The sequence below is a fragment of the Carex rostrata genome, chromosome 1 (assembly GCF_964058835.1).
Source record: "Carex rostrata chromosome 1, lpCarRost1.2, whole genome shotgun sequence".
NCBI lineage: Eukaryota > Viridiplantae > Streptophyta > Magnoliopsida > Poales > Cyperaceae > Carex > Carex rostrata.
Window position 1 is genome coordinate 19,374,125 of NC_135918.1, and position 20,682 is coordinate 19,394,806.

At 33.2% G+C, this 20,682-nt stretch overlaps 1 protein-coding gene and 1 pseudogene across 3 annotated transcripts; both read left to right on the top strand.

Annotated features, from left to right (window-relative positions):
- Positions 1 to 1,290: 1,290 nt before the first annotated feature.
- Positions 1,291 to 19,368, top strand: LOC144562850 (anthocyanidin 5,3-O-glucosyltransferase-like). Of its 3 annotated transcripts, XM_078312174.1 has the most exons (3): positions 1,291 to 1,755; positions 8,299 to 9,293; positions 12,814 to 12,864. In XM_078312174.1, the coding sequence occupies exons 1-2, from the start codon at positions 1,291 to 1,293 to the stop codon at positions 9,232 to 9,234; spliced, it is 1,401 nt and encodes a 466-aa protein (XP_078168300.1). In that variant the 3' UTR covers positions 9,235 to 9,293; positions 12,814 to 12,864. The 3 variants fall into 3 exon arrangements, with proteins under 3 accessions (XP_078168300.1, XP_078168293.1, XP_078168284.1); XM_078312167.1 differs by lacking the exons at positions 1,291 to 1,755; positions 12,814 to 12,864 and adding an exon at positions 19,284 to 19,368 and having other exon boundaries at positions 7,804 to 9,293; XM_078312158.1 differs by lacking the exon at positions 1,291 to 1,755 and having other exon boundaries at positions 7,804 to 9,293.
- On the top strand, positions 17,746 to 19,264 carry LOC144562869 (anthocyanidin 5,3-O-glucosyltransferase pseudogene; annotated as a pseudogene).
- Positions 19,369 to 20,682: the final 1,314 nt, after the last annotated feature.

The window sequence follows — 20,682 nt, forward strand, 5'->3', positions numbered from 1 at the left end:
TTTCATATAATATTAAACTTAATTAATCTCATTTTTTTATTAATTGGGTAAATATGTGAGTTATTAGATTTTTAGATGGTAAATATGTAATTACAAAAAATTAGATGGTAAATACGTAATTTCACAGTTTTTGAGTGGTATATATAAAATTCTCCCTATTTTTCTTAGACATAGTTCGTGTAATTGTATAAAGTTTCATATCTAGGGTTTTTTTTTGTTATATTTTCATGTTTTGTTCATGTGATATGTGATGTAATTGTAATATATGTTGTATTTATCTAAGGTTTATAGTTTTTTTAAATTTAGTTTAGTGTTTTTGGTATTTAGATCTAGGGTTTTATTTGATTTTTGTATTTTTTTAGTTAAATGCGGTTCTCTTTAAAAACTGTGTAGGATTAAGTTTTAATACACATTTTACATTAAAAATCATGTATGATGTGTTTTGGCAAAAAAAATCGATGAAATTTTTATACAATAGTGTTGTGTTATTCCCAAAAGCACCTAGAGGGAGGTAAATAGAGTTTTTTTTTTATTTTAATCCGAGTTAAATTACTACACGTGTCTACAAGTTATTCGTGGTGGAAACTAGAATAATTTTATTCTAAACTAATAAATATAAACGTAAATAATATAGTTTGGAGACACTTGACACGAGAATTGTTTAAAAACTCAGCAAAAGCATTGAAAGACAGAGATACCGTCCATTATATGACAAGCTAATTTCACTTCCTTTATTTTTCATGCCTCAATTTTACATTCAAATCTAAACCGTCCATCAACTAATTAAGCTAATCAGCAAACCGGATGAAAAAACTCGGCAAAACAACTCATCCACCCCTCCAGTTTGCCTCTTCCTCCAGAACTCCCCACCCGGGGAGAGAGAGAGAGAGGCGAACTGGAGATGAATTGGATGAGGTTTTTTTTTTGCGGAGTAGTTTTTTAATCCTGTCCGTTGATCAATTAGTTGATGGATGGTTAAAATTTAGAGATAAAATGGAGGTATGAAAAATGGAAGACAGTGAAATTAACCCTCTCAATTATTAACCCATCATTGACATCACCACCTACAAATAATAATTAGTACCTGATAACATATTGACATTGATAGCCAACCCACCAAATATACAAAAATTACATAACCATACAAATTACAAAATTAAACAAATTCTCACGCAACCAAAACCCCTCCTCTGTATCTATATCATAATATCAAACACAACCACCATATATACCACCAACAATTAAGAGAGTCTCTCACTCCATATCAAATTTCGTTAGCAAACCAAGATGATGAAGAGCAAGAAGGTGATTTTGTATACCTCTGTCTTTGTAGGCCACATTGTGCCAATGGTAGAACTAGCCAAGCAGTTTATTTGTCACGGTATCTCCGTCACCATACCGGTGATGAATGTCAGATCAGCTACAGATTTGGTTTCTGAAATTTGCTGCAATTCCAATCATCCAAACATCTCGTTCCACATCCTCCCTCAGACTGTTACTACTTTAAACCCACACCCGATACCGATGGTTAACTCATTCAACATGATGAAACCCAACAATGATAGTTTCCGTTCCTTTCTCATAGAGCAATCTCAGACCTCACCGATCTCCGGTGTAATTCTTGACATGAATTGTGGAGATGCACTAGATGTGATTGCTGAGCTAGGCATTCCTACCTATTTTTTCATGCCATCTGGTGCTACAAACTTGGCTGCAAATTTCCAACTTTCGACATATTTCGCCACGCGCTCTATAGTTGGTCCTCTAAAGGACAATGGTAAAACCCCGATACTCTTCCATGGTGTTCCACCATTAACAGCATTGGATCTCCCCAATTTCCCAAACGAAACTTTTGACCCTGAAAAAGAGCAATATAAATTTCTGATGAACATCTTCGATCGATTGTCAGAGGGAAACGGAATACTTGTTAACTCATTTGAGTCGCTGGAGTCTCAAGCTGTCTTGGCTCTAAAAGAAGGGCTCTGTTTGTCGAGCCGTTCCACACCTTCTATTTACTGCATCGGCCCGCTAGTTACCGGTCGAGAAAATAAAGAAGAGCAACAGCATCCGTGTCTATCATGGTTGGATGCTCAACCAAAGGAAAGTGTGGTATTTCTCTGCTTCGGCAGCACTGGTTCTTTCCCTATAGAGCAACTCAAGGAGATTGCAATTGGATTAGAAAATAGTGGCCAGAGATTCCTGTGGGTTGTGCCAAGCCCACCAAATCCCGATCCGGCCATGATTTTCATGCCAACTGCTGAGCCAGATCTCGATATATTGTTGCCAGAAGGGTTCTTAGACAGAACCAGAGATCGGGGTCTGATTGTAAAACAGTGGGCTCCACAAGTCGAGGTTTTAAAACATGACGCAGTTGGTGGTTTTGTGAGTCACTGTGGTTGGAACTCGACACTGGAGGCAGTGAGTTTCGGTGTACCGATGGTTTGTTGGCCATTGTGGGCAGATCAGAAGATAAATAAGGTGTTTTTGGTAGAAGAATTGAAGATTGGCATCGAATTGAAGGGGTATAACGAAGGTTTCGTGCAAGCGGATGAACTAGAAGCTAAGGTGAAATGGATCATTGGATCGGAAGGGGGTGCGGAACTCCGGAATCGAATGATGAAGGTGAAGGAGAGTGCAATTAAGGCCATGAAAGAAGGGGGGTCATCTTTCAATGCTTTTGTTGAGTTCTTAGAATGTTTGAACTAAGAATATATACATATATGTGAAAATAAACAGTTATATAAAATAACTGATATTTTTTATAATATATGTTGGGATATAATATAACTGACAATTTCCTAGAATGCTTTTGGTGAAGTGAAATATAATATATGTTGCTTCTGGTACCCTCTCTTGCTGATAATTGTCTATTAACTGACATGTTTTATAATTTGCACAATTAGCAACATATAATATGTGCCTCTAGTCGTTGGCTTGTTGCTAAAGAAATCATTTTTTTTTTCCTAATCTGTTGACTAAATTCCAGCTGCTGATAATTTTTTTGATTTTTCACATCATTTGGAAGGGGTCTCTGTTATGAACCTTCACAAAAATGGCCCAATTGGAATTGCACAACAAAAAAGCCAGATGATTATAATTAGTGAGTCATGAATATATCAGTGTTGTGTAAAACTGTTAAAGCAACATCTCGTTTCACATCCGTTTTTCTGATTATGTCATTAACTATTTTTTTTCTCTAATTATTCTCGTCCATTGACAATCACAAGTTTGAAACTACGAAGATCATATACTTGATTTTCTTCACTTTCAAATGAGATCTATTATAAAGTACTTGTGAGTTATATATATCTAGAGACATTGAATGTCCATTTGGGATAATTACAAATTATTCAAGTGATTTCAAATACAGATGATCCTGCTTATTTGTGTCAAGATTCATATATAAATTTTAAATGCATTTTAGGGTCCAGTTTGTTCCTAACCTCGCCACATTTTTAATGCACTTGGTATTAACTGTTGGACTATAAATGGAGTTGGAGGGTCTCTTAATTGTATTGGGTCCAGTTTGGTAGAAATTGAAGGAAACCAATAAATTAGTTAATTATATATTGTGAAATTAATGTAATGCATACAATTTCTAGAAAAGCTAGTTAGAGCTATGAATTTTGGACTGCCATGATTATTGAACTTTAGTATAATAATCAACCATTAATCATATTTTTATTAAAATTTTGTATAATGAAATAGAGGAGGTAGTAAAGTTAATTAGTTAGGAGAAAAATTCTAGGATTATTAGCTACTCAAAAGTTGAGAGTTCAATTCTTTCTCACAACTTCGCTGCTTCTGCGATGCGAAGGTTTTTAAAAAAAAACTTGTGTATAATAATCATCCATTAATCATATTAACAAAATGCTGATAGTAAAATTGCTTCATAATTAAGGAAATGTAAGGTCTATGTTTTTTTGAAAGGGATAAACCAACTGCCTCCAAACTCAATTTCTGAAATGTCCCAAACTACATATTTATGTCTAGTACCTTGTCTAATTTTTTAAAGGTCTGTGACACCTTGAAAAAAAAATGTATATATAATTATTAATAATTACTTATGTTTATAGTATAATTTAAAATTATATACATTATGTAAAAGATTTGTTATGTTTGAATTTTGGGGACAAAATTCTTTTTAAAGGAGGGAGGAATGTAACATGTTGAAAATTTTGAGTTATTATTATTTATGTTTAAAATTATTTTATAATATTAAGTATATACATCTCTGTTAAAAGGAAAAAAAAAGTTTTACTTTAAATGAAATCAAGGATTCTGATATCAACTAATGTAACGATTAATTTGATTTTTTTTATATGTATTATTTAGTATGATAAATAAATAAATTATTTATATGTGTTTAATTCATAATGTAAAAATGAAGACTATGATAAAACATTATATATGTTATAATTTGTTGATTGACACAAATAGATAGTGTATCAGTGTGACAAATGGTAACTATTAAGAATTAATATAACCAAAATTATTTCTGTTTGTATCCATTAAAAAATATATATATAGATATTATATGACTTTTTCTTCCAGGCAGCTATTCGTAGCATTAAATGGTAAAAGCGCCTCTCTTTTTTTAATCCACGGTCTCTTCTCTTCTCTTCTGTTTGAAACTACGCATCCCCTAATATAATTCAAAAATCCCTCATATAAATTAGTCATCCATCTCTCAGTTTTGGACCAAGACCGCTCTCTCCCTCATTTTAATTACTTTGTTGACTCCTCTTTACATCTCTATATATTTTATTTGAATAAATTAGAAATGATACTTTCTAAAAATCAAAGTGGAAACCCCTATTCAATCCTGTATGCCGCACCATCTCTCTCCTCCTCTTCACAACCCCAAAACTGCACCACTTGTCAAACCGATTGAATTATCTCTTTTGTTTGGAAATTTCTGCAATTAAGGTACTCTATAAACTTTGATATTTTGTTTATAAAACTGATACATGAATTTCATTGAATAAAATATGATAATTAGATCGATACGAATAGAATAAATTATTGTTCTTAAATTGTATTAATTGATAAATAAGTGTTCCTTAATTGAAATCTAATATTTGTATGTTTAACCATATTATAATTTGAAATTTTCGTTCATCAATAATATTTTTTTACTTGCATACAATATAATTTCACTTACCTTTCATACTTTCATATCTACGATTATATAAACTAATTTGATATTTTTATTTTTTCGAGAGACATTGAATTTCAGAGATTATAATTGTTTGATATCTTTAATTTATCATAAAAATTATCTTAATTAGTTACACTATCCAAATTTCATAATTACTCGAATCGTCTGGTAGACATTATATAATATAAAATAATAATTATTTTGTTTAAGACTTATTGATTCAATTGTTCTCAAACATTCACCGATAATCCTAAAATTATTTTTAGTACAAAGAAGTATATTCTAAAAGTTTATCAACATTTTAACCTTATTTCTCATGAGGAACAATTCCATTATGTTTATATCATTGCACATTAACAAATATATTTATGGTTAAATCTTATGAATAATATTCTGATTCTGTACTTAATAAAAATTAATTCAGCAACAGATTAATATGTATAAATATTAATTTAAAAACTGTGTTATATGGTCTAGATACGAGTTATGAAGTAAGAAGCAACGTAGATGCACAAGTGAACTACCCCCACAACAACAGGTACAGGTTTCTTGAATATTGTCAAATTGTTACTTACCATTTTGTATGCATTTGTTTATTTAGTTTTGGAATTGTGCATGTTGAATCGAACGATCCTTTTGGTTTGTTTAGAGATACAATATGATTATTCATATCGATCATGAGATTTATAAGTAGGATGTGTTGAGCATGGCATTGTGTAGTGTTAAATAAAACAAACATGGAATGTAACAAATAAGTTAAAGGAAATGAGCAAATATGGGTTGAACTCATGTTGGAATGTATACATTGGGTCTAGATTCGACTAGACCCCTCGTTAATGTGACGGTAAGCGAAAGTGGTCCTGTCATGGGTCAAGATCTAGCATGGGGTGGATTCCCGGTCTAGTGCGTCAGCCAATATCTAGCGTAGGGTGGATTCCCCGTCTAGTGAGAAAGTCTCCCGTTGTTGGTTGGATTTCCTAGCAGGTTGGCGTTCTTCTATTGGATTGGCAAAAGAACGGATTAACAGATAACTTGAAAGATAACTAAAGAAGTGTGTGTGTGTGTGTGTGTTTTAAATATGCATTAGTCAGATTGCATGTGAGGATATATTTTTTAATGTCATATTTGTGTTAATAAGTCAATTTTACAAAATTCGGGACTGAAACTAAATCCCGTACGGAGAGACTGTTCGATGTCTCACCCATTTTCACTTTTATGTGGGTTCCAGGAAATGATGAAGCCAGCGGTGAGCATGAATAGAAGGAATGTGGATCAGCAAAACAACGAGGAGACGGCTCAAGTATCTTTATAAATTTAGTTTTAGTTAAAGACTTTTTAGTATTCTCTTTGAAAGTGAATACATTGGCTAACATGGCAATTATCAGTTTGTTTGTCATATTTGTCTTGATCTCATGTTGAATTTATGTTATGTACTTGAACTACTTGTTGTGTTAAAAGACTTCATTTGACTTTTAAATGTTGCTTAAGTATTTATTATTGATAATGTATGTGATGTGCACACGCTTTATGTATAATTACATGGCAGGTTGTCTCGGAGTGTGACAAGGTCTGTCTACAATTTTTTGATGTACTACTAGCAAAACCTTTAAACCTAAAATCTAGCTAGTTCATCTCCTAACTATTTTTTTTTCTCCAAATTTGTCTTCAAGCTAAAATAGAAAAGTTTCATTTCAATAACTATTTTTTTTTTATCTCTGATCATTCTTGTTTATTTTTTTTTTATAATCACAAATTTAAAACTACGAATATCTTATACTTGATTTTCACTTTCAAATGAGATCTATGATAAAGCAGTTTTCAGTTATATATATTTGTGTCGCTATTTTTTTTTTAAGTACAATCTCATAAACACTTTAAATTTATGTCTACAACCAGTTAAAATATATACTCGTGTCAAGCGTTTAAACCATACATGTAACTTATCAAAAACAAAAAAATTGATTTTGAAGCCTTGAAATTTCTATCTGCAACCTTGAAATTTTAAGAACTCGGCAAAAGCATTGAAAGACAGAGATGCCGTCCATTATATCACAAGCTTTCACTTCCTTTATTTTTCATGCCTCAATTTTACATTCAAATCTAAACCGTCCATCAACTAATTAAGCTAATCAACAAACCGGATGAAAAAATTTCTCGGCAAAAAAACTCATCGAATTCAACTCTAGTTCGTCTCACTCCACCCCTCCAGTTTGCCTCTTCCTCCAAAACTCCCCACCCGGAGAGAGAGAGAGAGGCGAACTGGAGATGAATTGGATGAGGTTTTTTGCAGCGGAGTTTTTTTAATCCTGTCCGTTGATCAATTTAGTTGATGGATGGTTAAAATTTAGAGATAAAATGGAGGTATGAAAAATGAAAAAATGAAGACAGTGAAACCCTCTCAATTATTAACCCATCATTGACATCACCACCTACGAATAATTATTACCTGATAACATATTGACATTGATAGCCAACCCACCAAATGTACAAAAATTACATAACCATACAAATTACAAAATTAAATAAATTCTCACGAAACCGAAACTGAAACCCCTCCTCTGTATCTATATCATAATATCATAATATCAAACACAACCACCATATATACCACCAACAATTAAGAGAGTCTCTCACTCCATATCAAATTTCGGTAGCAAACCAAGATGATGAAGAGCAAGAAGGTGATTTTGTATACCTCTGTCTTTGTAGGCCACATTGTGCCAATGGTAGAACTAGCCAAGCAGTTTGTTCGTCACGGTATCTCTGTCACTATACCGGTGATGAATGTCAGACCATTTCCAGACTTGGTCATGGAAATTTGCAATTCCAATATTCCAAACATCTCCTTCCATATCCTCCCACAAGTTATTCTTTCAAACCCAAACCCGGAAAATTTTGTCAACTTACAGCACATGATGAAACTCAACAATGACAGTCTTCGCTCATTTCTCATAGAACAGTCTCAAATATCACCCATCTCCGCTGTAATTCTCGATATGTTTTGTGTTGATGCACTAGATGTGATTTCTGAGCTAGGCATTCCTGCTTATTTTTTCATCATATCTGGTGCTGCAAGTGTGACTGTATTTTTCCAACTTCCGACATATTTCGCAACGTGTTCTATTGGTCCTCTAAAGGACATTGGTAAAACCCTGCTATTCTTCCATGGTATTCCACCATTGCCGGCATCGCATCTCCCCCATTTCCCAAATGAAGCTTTTGACCCCGAAAAAGAGCAGTATAAACTTCTGATGAACATCTTCAATCGATTACCAGAGGGAAAGGGAATACTTGTTAACTCATTTGATTCATTGGAGCCTCGAGCTGTCATGGCTTTAAAAGATGGGCTCTGTTTGCCGAATCGTTCCACACCATCTATTTACTGTATCGGCCCACTAATTGCCGGTCGAGATAATAAAGAAGAGCAGCAACATCCATGTCTATCATGGCTAGATGCTCAACAGAAAGAAAGCGTGGTATTTCTCTGCTTCGGAAGCATGAGTGATTTCCCCAAAGAGCAACTCAAAGAGATAGCAATTGGGTTAGAAAATAGTGGCCAGAGATTCCTGTGGGTTGTGCGGAGCCCACCAAGTCCTGATCCGGCCATAATCTTTGAACCAACCACTGAGCCAGATCTCAATATACTCATGCCAGAAGGGATCTTAGACAGAACCAGAGATCAGGGTCTGATTGTAAAAGGGTGGGCTCCGCAAGTCGAGGTTCTAAAACATGAGGCAGTTGGTTGTTTTGTGAGTCACTGTGGTTGGAACTCTACACTTGAGGCGGTGAGTTTCGGTGTACCGATGATATGTTGGCCGTTGTGTGCAGAGCAGAAGATAAATAAGGTATTTTTGGTAGAAGAAATGAAGATTGGCATCGAATTAAAAGGGTATGACGAAGGTTTCGTGCAAGCAGATGAATTAGAAGATAAAGTGAAATGGATAATTGGGTCGGAATCGGGTGCAGAACTCCGGAATCGAATGATGAAGATGAAGGAAAGTGCAATTAAGGCCATGAAAGAAGGGGGGTCGTCTTTCAATGCTTTTGCTGAGTTCTTAGAATGTTTGAACTAAGAATACATGTGTGAAAATCGAGCAATTTCCATGTGTAAAAATAAATATATGTTACTTCTGTCAGCTTCTCTTGCTATGAGATCTGTTTAATTTGCACAATTAGCAACATTAGGTGCCTCTAGTTGTTGGCTTTGCTATAGAAATCTTATCTTGGTTTCAAATTATTTAGATGGCCTTCAAAGTATAGATCTTTTTTTTTTCCTAATCTTTTGACTAAATTCCAGCTGCTGATAAAAAAAAAATTATTTTTCACATCATTTGGAAGGGGTCTCTGTTATGAACCTTCACAATATGTAAACATTAGTTCTATTTCTATCTGAGTCGAACCACTCAGGACATGCCCCAGAATCACAATGAAAAAAACTATGGAACCCAATAAAAAAAAATTTAGAAAATGCCTAAAAATCAAACATATTTGTATATATTTGTATAGTTTTGTTCTTGATAAGTACAGGACTAAAATGAAAACTATATGGGATCAAATGTCAATCAAAATAGGTCAAATTTGCAAGTATTGCGAATTTTCTTTTAAAACACATAATTTTTATAATTTTATTACAATTGTAATAGAGCCGAGTTACATAATGACAGAGCTTAACTCGACTTATAACACAACTTCGTATAGCACATTTTAATATATCCATAATATTGAATGTTTAGATTTTGAAAATGTAGAGTATAATCCGGTGTTTGTAAGTGTATCCCTCCTCTTTAAGACAAATGATCCTGCCTATTTGTGTGAAGATTCATCTATATATAAATTTTGAATGCATTAATTGGTAGGGTCCAATTTGTTCCTAACCTCTCCACATTTTTAATGCATTTGATATTGACTATTGGACTATAAATGGAGTTGGAGGCTCTCTTAATTGTATTGGGTCCAGTTTGGTAGAGATTCAATGAAACCAATAAATTACTTAATTATATAATGAAATTAATGCAATGCATACAATTTCTAAAAAAGCTAGCTAGAGCTATGAAATTTGGACGGCCATGATTATTGAACTTTTGTATAATAATCAACCATTAATTATATTATTAAAATTTTGTATAATGAAAAAGAGGAGGTAGCACAGTTGACTAGGAGAAAAATTCTAGTGTTGTTGGCTATTTAAAAATTGAGTTTATTCTCTCTCACAACTAAATAAAAAACTTGTGTATAATAATCAACCATTAATAATATTATCAAAATGCTGATAGTAAAATTGCTTCCTAAAGAATGTAAGGTCTATGTTTTTTAAAAGCGACAAACTATATATTTATGTCTAGTGCATTGTCTAGTTTTTTAAAGCTCTGTCTACAATTTTTAAAGTACTACTAATAAAACTTTTAAATCTAAAATCTAACAAGTTCATCTCTTAACATTTTTTTTCTCCAAATTTGTCTCCAAGCTAAAAAAGAAAAGATTAATTTCATTAATTATTTTTTTTCTGATCATTCTTATCTATTTTTCTGACAATCACAAATTTAAAATCACGAACATCTTATACTCGATTTTCACTTTCAAATGAGATCTATTAGCAAGTACTTTTGAGTTATAATTTTTTTTAATAGTAACATCTCGTAGATACTTTAAATTTTGTTTCTCAAGTCTTTTAATATATGTCTATAATTAGTTAGTGTCAAGTGTTTAAATCACATGCAACTTATCAGAAAAAAAATATATATTTGACATTTGACATTTGACATTTTGATTCTCAAGCCTTGAAATTTCTGTCTACAACCTTTTAAAGAATTTGTGTGTTAAGCATTTAAAACACTTACATGTAACTTATAATTTTTTTTTTACAAGAAATGCCGTAGAACACAAGTGAACACTGTTAATGCTTCACTCTCTTCACTTCTTAACAGTTATGAAAAAAGCTAACCTTTAAAAAAAAAACAGTGATAAAAAAAATTATGCAAGAAATAGTCTTCGTACTCCATTCTTAATTATTTTAGGAGATTCGGACACTACAACAAGCCAACAACTAGCCATTGTTAATTGTGCAAATTAAATAGATCTTATTCCAATTTACTCTCCCAATTATGACTAAAAATCTCACAATTATCAGCAAGAAAATTGCTCAATTTTCACACATGTATTCTTAGTTCAAACATTCTAAGAACTCAGCAAAAGCATTGAAAGATGACCCTCCCTTCTTTCATGGCCTTATTTGCACTCTCCTTCATCTTTATCCTTTGATTCCGGCATTCTGCATCCGCTTCCGACCGAATGATCCATTTTACTTTATCTTCTAATTTATCTGCTTGCACGAAACCTTTGTCATACCCTTTTAATTCAATGCCAATCTTCATTTCTTCAACCAAAAACACCTTATTTATCTTCTGCTCTCCAAACAATGGCCATCATATCATCGGTACACCGAAACTCACCTCCTGTAGTGTAGAGTTCCAACCACAGTGACTCACAAAACAACCAACTGCCTCATGTTTTAGAACCTCGACTTGCGGGCCAACTGTTTTACAATCAGGCCCTGATCTCTGGTTCTGTCTAAGAACCCTTCTGGCATGAGTATATTGAGATCTATCTCAGTGGTTGGTTCGAAGATTAAGGCCGGATCAGGATTTGGTGGGCTCCGCACAACCCACAGGAATCCCTGGCCACTATTTTCTAACCCAATTGCTATATATCTCTCTGGGTTGCTCTATAGGGAAACAACCCATGCACTATTTTCTAACCCACAGAAATATGTAGCACGCTTTTCTTCGGTTGAGTATCTAGCCATGATAGACATGGATTTTGCTGCTCTTCTTTATTATCTCGACTGGCAATTAGTGGGCCGATATAGTAAATAGATGGTGTGGAACGGTTCGGCAAACAGAGCCCATCTTTTAAAGCCATGACAGCTCGAGGCTTCAATGAATCAAATGAGTTAACAAGTATTCCCTTTCCCTCTGGTAACCGATTGAAGATGTTCATCAGAAGTTTATACTGCTCTTTTTGGGGCTCAAAAGCTTCATTTGGGAAATGGGGGAGATGCGATGGCGACAATGGTGAAACACCATGGAAAATAGCCGCCAGAGATTCCTATGGGTTGTGAGGAGCCCACCAAATCCCGACCCGGCTATAATTTCCGAGCCAACTGCTGAGCCAGATCTCGATACACTAATGCCAGAAGGGTTCTTAGACAGAAACAGAGATCGAGGCCTGATTGTAAAACAGTGGGCTCCGCAAGTAGATGTTTTAAAACATGAGGCAGTTGGTTGTTGTGTGAGTCACTATGGTTGGAACTCAATACTGGAGGCGGTGAGTTTCAGTATACCGATGATATGCTGGCCGTTGTACGCAGAGCAGAAGATAAATAAGGTGTTTTTGGTAGAAGAAATGAAGATTGGCATCGAATTAAAGGGGTATGATGAAGGTTTCGTGCAGGCGGATGAATTAGAAGCTAGAGTGAAATGGATTATTGAATCGGAAGGGGGTGCGGAACTCCGGAATCGAATGATGAAGGTGAAGGAGAGTGAAATTAGGGCCATCAAAGAAGGGGGCTCATCTTTCAGTTCTTTTGTTGAGTTCTTAGAATGTTTGAACTAAGAATATATACATATGTGTGAAAATAAACAGTTTTATTTTAGTATTTGGTGAAGTGAAAAATAATATATGTTGCTTCTGGTACCCTCTCTTGCAGATAAATTTGAATTAGATTTGTTTGTTGGCTCTAGTTGTTGGCTTGTTGCTAAAGAAATCATAATTTGTTCCTAATCTGTTGACTAAATTCCAGCTGCTGGTAATTTTCTTTTATTTTTCACATCATCTGGAACTCTGTGATGAAACTTCACAAAAATGGCATGATTGGAATTGCAGCACAAAAAAGCAAGATGATTATAACTAGTGAGTCATGAATTTTATCAGTGTTGTGTAAAAGCAACAGTTAATTGGTAAATTCTACATGCCACAGAATCACAATGAAGAAAAGCTACAGAACCTATCGGATAAGAATTAATTAAGTTTAGAAAATGCCTTAAAAGCAAACATATGTGTATGCTAACTAAGTCTACTTTTGTTCATGATAAGTATATATAAGACTAAAATGTCAAAATGGGAATTGCACATCAAAAAATAAAGATGATCATAACAAGAAAATTATTGTTCAACAGGGTTGTACAAAATCAACAGTTACTTGATAAATTGTACATTCCCCAGAATCACAATTTTTCTAAAAAACAAAAACAAAAAGAAAAGAAGAAGCTATACTTGAGAACGAACAAAAAAGTTTCGAAAATGCCAGAATATCAAAAAATAAAATAAAAACAAATTAACTGGACCCTATCAAATGCATTAATAATTTATAGGCGAAGCTTGACACAAATTGGCATTCACCTACCTATCAACTTGTAATAAAATATGAGGAAACTTGTCTCCTTGTAGAATGATGCAATGGATGATGAGTTAATCACACACTATGAACGTTTTCATGCCAAATGGGTTGATGCATAATGCTTGATCATAATTTAAGCATTACATCAAATTTATAATGATGCCGACATCTGATGAAACACTAGTACAAATAACCTCTTTATTGACTATTAAAAACAGTCACTGTAGATAGTCTACATTTAAAAACAGTCATTGTAGGTACTCTACACTAACGGTTAAAAAAAGTCAGTGTAGGGTACCTACACTGACGGTTTGTTAGTGTAGGGTACTTACACGGACGGTTTGTCAGTGTAGGGTATCTACACTGGTGGTTTAAAAAACAGTCACTATAAGTATCCTACACTGATGGTTAAAAAATAGTCAGTGTAGATCCTAAAAACAGTTAGTGTTGGCGTAAAAATTTTGGCATGATTCTGCTTGTATCGGGGCTAGCCTCCATATTTTTGCTAGCCATATATATTACTATACTACATTCATCCACTGTTAAATAGAAGATCATGCAAATAATGTACACAACATAAACAAAAAACAACACAATTTAATAACATAACATATTCGTTCACAAAAAAACCACACTATAGTAAAATTTACATAACATATAGTAATAAAATATACATTTGAAATTAACAACATTGCATTTGTTATAACTAGTTTAGAAGTTGTCCAAAAAAAATGTACACCATTGTAGTGTTATTGCATGAAGTTGCATCGATGTATATTTTTCTATCGGTAAATCACACTGCATGAATACAATTTAGATCTTGCATGTATTTCATGACATAAAATCTGCACACCTTTCCACATTTTTTTCTTAGGGCTCTAAAATATTCAATTAATATAATAAAATAATTACCCGAGAGAGCTCAATCACAAAGAAGGCAAAATATTAAGTATCAAATTAAAACTCAAGTGTACAAGTTCACACCTTAATGAATTGCCACACACATTGCGTGGATCCCTCCTTGTGCACTCCTCCGGACTCCACATAAGATTCAATTTTGAAGATTCAAAAACTTCAAAATTACATATTTTCCCCTCTAAATTTGAAAATTACATATTTCCCCTTCTAAACTTCAAAAACTAACATATTTACCCATTTTATTATCTTTTATATTAAAACTCATTCTAAATTTATAAAATACCTATTTTTCCCTTCATTAAAAGTATAAAACGCCCTATCGAACTCAAATTTGAATCTGAAGGGTTTCTCTACTGGCCAATCCACACGCAATATTGCAATAAAATTATTGCGTATTCGCTTCAAGATTTGGGCTAATCTAGTTCGCACGAATCTCAAAGCAATTTTGATCCGTGTGCATCACATTAAGATCAGTGCACATTGCTTCAATTTCTGTGTTTGTTTGCTTCAAGATTCGTGTTGATCTAGCATGCACGAATCCCAAAGCAATTCGGACGGTAGAGGAACCTTTAGATTCAAATTAGAGTCAGATGGGTATTTTATGTTTTTTTAATAAAAGGGTAAAATTGGTATTTTATAAATTTAGAATGCGTTTTAATAGAAAAGACAATAAAATGGGTAAATATGTGAGTTCTTAAAATTTAGAGGGGGAAATATGTAATTTTAAAATTTAGAAGGGAAAATACGTAATTTTGAAGTTTTCGAGGGATATACGTGAAATTCCCCCTTTATTAAATGTCAATGAATTAATTAGTATTACCAACAAATAATACGTTGGTTGTAAGTAAATGAAATTAGACTAAATGTTATATTTATTTCTCACTCTATAAATGGCACCATGATATCATATTCTGGTTCGTTTGGTGCTAGAGAATCAATAACATATATATACTTTATTATCACGCATGACAAAAACGAGAAGCACCTGCACCCAGTGTTTACTACAATCATACATGATAATAATCAATCTACATTTGTTAAAAATATATAAACTACTCCAATAGAAGTAACAACTTACAACTCAAAGTATGTGCAAGGATAAATTTCTTATCTTGCATATTATTCAATGACTCGAGCAAGTAGCTTGAAGCGGCCTCCTTTTCAGATCTAAAATGATTTAAATGTCAAAATCAAGCCATTTTTTTACCAATAACATGTCAATAAGTTTGTTTTCAGCATGTCAAACTTACATCATTAGCACATGAACTTATAATATAATAGGCCCGTCGTATTAATTTTTGCCAGAGAATATAATACAAATATACTTTAACATTTTTTCCAAGATCTTATATTTCGATAGATGCGATATCATAGACTGGATATCGTCATTAAAAAATGTTTATAAATTTGCTACATGTATTAGTACCAATAATACTAGCTAGTTTTATCACTTCTGCAAATACTAGAACCAACACTATTAGTACCAATAATACGATAAGCAAGAAATTGAGATCTATTCCTTAATTTTCTTCCGCCCCTGATTAGTTATATCCGTGAAAGTAAAGTGATTTTTTAGTATCACCCTTTCAGTAATAGGTACGATTAATGCTACCAATATTGATTATTCAACAAAAGTTTAATAATTATCACCGTCCAAAATTTAACAAAGATATTCTGGTAGGGTTCAAAAAGGATCAGATACAAAGCGGATAGTGGTAAAAACCATATCTGTATCCATATCTGTTTTTTTTTTTTTTTGATACGGATACGGATCCAATATTAATTAGATGGATATATATATATACAAATACGGATCAGATCAGATATTTATTAAAAATATATAAATATTATTAAAAAAAATACTAAAGTTCATAATATTTATCTATAATGATGAATGAGATAAAAAAAATTCATAATATATTAAAATTCTACTATTCGGATATGGATAATTAAAATTAAAATCATATCTGTATCCATTTTCACACGAATATTCAGATATGGATATCGGTATGTAATTTTTCGAATACAAATCAGATACGAATCATATATTATCCGCTCTGTTTTCACCCCTATATTCTGAGCATCTTAGAGGAAACTCAGCTTTTTAACAAAATGTATGTATTATTTTAATTTCAGTAAACAATTAACTAATTTATTGGTTTCTTTCAAACTCTCAACTGTAGTTTTTATTTGTATCAAGAGTGAATATTTGGAGATGAAGCTTCACACAAATTGACAGCTTAGGGAACAAACTGGACCCAATCAAATTAATGCATTAAAAAGGGAAAATTTATGATGTACCCATCAAAACTTTTAAAATAGTATAAATATTTTATGAAGAAGGTTATGCTTCTGAAAAAACAAATGAATTGAAACAATGTAAACAGTTTATTAGAAAAAAAAAATATTTCCAAGTTGATAGGCTTACATATTATGAGAACATTTTGACAGCTGAGAACATGGCAAAGAGGGTCTGGAACATGCCTAGCATGTGTATCTTGTGCTACAAGGCTGAAGAAACAATTACACATGCACCTTTTCTCGGAATGTTCATTTGTGTTAGCACTTCACAGAAATTTGGAAAACGCCTCCAATTTACCTGTACATGACTGGAAGGAAATGTTTAAGGAGACTCAGGTGCAGCAGTGGATAGTGGATAGTGGATAGCAAAGATGACTCAAAAACAAGAGAGATTGTGTGGATGACGATGTTTATTTTTTGGGGAGAGAGATGCTCCAGGATTTTTAGAAATGAAATAAAAACCTTAAAGAAAATTACAAGAGCAGTAAAGGAGCAATGGGTATATATATCTAATATCTTCAATAAAGAGTATCTCCACGCATAGAAGAAAGGTTTACTGTTATGATTATTTCTAGGCCTAAATGTAAATAGTATAATTTCTTTCTTTTGTCTTTTTATTATTCAGTTTGTATATTTTTGGTATTTTGTTAACATATTCAACCAGGTTGAATATTTTTTTGTAACTCTAAGGTTTCAAATAGAAACCTTTTGTCAATGAAACAAATAATTAAGGACATGATCCTTATTTTTTATCAAAAAAAAGTTGGTATACTTAATAGTATTTTAGGTAAGATAGTGAATGAATGAATGAATATATTGACATTAATTAATAGCCAACCCACCAAATGAATGAATGAATAAATATCATACAAATTACAAAATTCTCACCAAATGACCAAACCATACAAATTACAAAATTACAAAATTAAACAAATTCGCTCACCAAACCAAAACCGCTCCCCTAATAGCTATATCAAACACAACTACCATATATACCACCAACAATTAAGAGAGTCTCTAACTCCATATCAAATTTCGGTACCAAACCAAGATGATGAAGAGCAAGAAGGTGATTTTGTATCCCTCCTCATTTGTAGGCCACCTTGTTCCAATGGTAGAACTAGCCAAGCAGTTTGTTCATCACGGCTTCTCTGTCACTATACCGATGATGAATGTCAGATTAGCTCCAGACTTGGTCACAGAAATTTGCTGCAATTCCAATCATCCAAACATCTCATTCCACTTCCTCCCTCAGACTGTTACTCCTTTAAATCCACACCCGGTACCATTTGTTAACTTAATTAACATGATGAAACTCAACAATGATGGTTTCCGTTCCTTTCTCATGGAGCAATCTCGGACCTCACCGATCTCCGGTATAGTTCTCGACATGCTTTGTGTCGATGCACTAGATGTGATTTCTAAGCTAGGCATTCCTGCCTATTTTTTCATGGCATCTAGTGCTACAAACTTGGCTGTAAATTTCCAACTTTCGACATATTTCGCCACGCGCTCTATAGTTGGTCCTCTAAAGGACATTGGTAAAACCCTGCTACTCTTCCATGGTGTTCCACCATTAACAGCATCGGATCTCCCCCATTTCGAAAACGAAGTTTTTGATCCCGAAAAAGAGGAATATAAAGTTCTGATGAACGTCTTTGATCGATTGTCAGAGGGAAAAGGAATACTTGTTAACTCATTTGAGTCACTGGAGTCTCGAGCTGTCATGGCTCTAAAAGAAGGGCTCTGTTTGTCGAACCGTTCCACACCTTCTATTTACTGCATCGGCCCACTAGTTACCGGTCAAGAAAATAAAGAAGAGCAACATCCATGTCTGTCATGGCTGGATGCTCAACCGAAGAAAAGCGTGGTATTTCTCTGCTTTGGAAGCATGGGTTCATTCCCTATAGAGCAACTCAAGGAGATTGCAATTGGGTTAGAAAATAGTGGCCAGAGATTCCTGTGGGTTGTGCAGAGCCCACCGAATCACAATCTGGCTATGATCTTCACACCAACTCCTGAGCTGGATCTCGATATATTGTTGCCAGAAGGGTTCTTAGACAAAACCAGAGATAGGGGCCTGATTGTAAAAGAGTGGGCTCCGCAAGTCGAGGTTCTAAAACATGAGGCAGTTGGTGGTTTTGTGAGTCACTGTGGTTGGAACTCGACACTGGAGGCAGTGAGTTTCGGTGTACCAATGGTTTGTTGGCCGTTCTTTACAGATCAGAAGATAAATAAGGTGTTTTTGGTAGAAGAAATGAAGATTGGCATCGAATTAAAGGGGTATGACGAAGGTTTCGTGCAGGCGGATGAATTCAAAGCTAAAGTGAAATGGATCATTGGATCGGAAGGGGGTGCGGAACTCCGGAATCGAATGATGAAGGTGAAGGAGAGTGCAATTAAGGCCATGAAAGAAGGGGGGTCATCTTTCAATGCTTTTGCTGAGTTCATAGAATGTTTGAACTAAGAATATATACATATGTGTGAAAATAAACAGTAATATTTTAGTATTTGGTGAAGTGAAATATAATATATGTTGCTTCTGGTACCTTCTCTTGCTGATAATTGTCTATTAACTGACATTTTGAGTCATGGTTAGACAGTAAATTTGAATTTGTTTAATTTGCACAATTAGCAACATATATTATGTGCCTCTAGTTGTTGGATTGTTGCTAAAGAAATCATTTTTTTTCTTTCTAATCTGTTGACTAAATTCCAGTTGCTGATAATTTTTTTGATTTTTCACATCATTTGGAAGGGGTCTCTGTTATGAACCTTCACGAAAATGGCCCAATTGGAATTGCACAAACAAAAAAGCCAGATGATTATAATTATTGAGTCATGAATATATCAGTGTTGTGTAAAACTGTAAAAGCAACAGCTAATTGGAAAATAATACATGCCACAGAATCACAATGAAAAAAAGCTATGGAACCTATCGGATAAGAATTAATTAAGTTTAGAAAATGCCTGAAAAGCAAACATATGTGTATGCTAAGTCGAGTTTTGTTTTTGATAAGTATATATAAGACTAAAATGTCAAAATAGGAATTGCACATCAAAAAATAAAGATGATTATAACAAGAAAATCATGGTTCAACAGGGTTGTACAAAATCAACAATTAATTGGTATTACTTGCCCCAGAATCACAAAGGAAAAAAAAAAAAAAAAAAAAAACTATACTTTTTCTCAAAAAAGAAAAAAAAAGTTAGAAAATGCCAGAAAATCAAAATATGTCTATACTAAGTCTAGTTTTGTTATTGATAAGCATGTGGCTATGTAGTATCAAATGTCAAGCAAAATAGGCTAAATTACGCTTCAAATACATATAGGAGAAGTCAAATATAAAAATTTCAGCATGCCTTTTGATAATATGATTGAAGGTTGGTTATCTTTCAAAAGTTTAATAATCATTGTCGTCCAAATTAAATTCACCAAGAAGATTACAGGCATCTTAGAGGAAACTCAGCTTTTTTAGAAAATTTATGCATTAATTTAATTTTAGCATATAATTAACCAACTTATTGGTTTCCTTCAATGTCTCACCTGTAGTTAACTTTCTTTAGCGATTTTGTATATTGAAAAATAAAAATAAAAGAGAAACCAATTTAATGGCGAGCTTAGGAACAAACTGGGCCCTAGCTATCTAATGCATTAATTCAACATTTATAGGCGAAGCTTCACACAAATTGACATTAACTATAATTAGTGCCACAAAATGAAGCAATTAATTTATTAATACAAATTCACTTTTACTAAATATTTTTTGTCATTTTAAATTTTGTCTTTTGACAATTTTACTTCTACAAGCCATTTGTTTGTTTTTTATCAAATTCCTTTATTGTCATCAAAGTTTGAAATTCAAATTGTAAATCAAAATTTTGATTTTCTTCATTTTATAATATG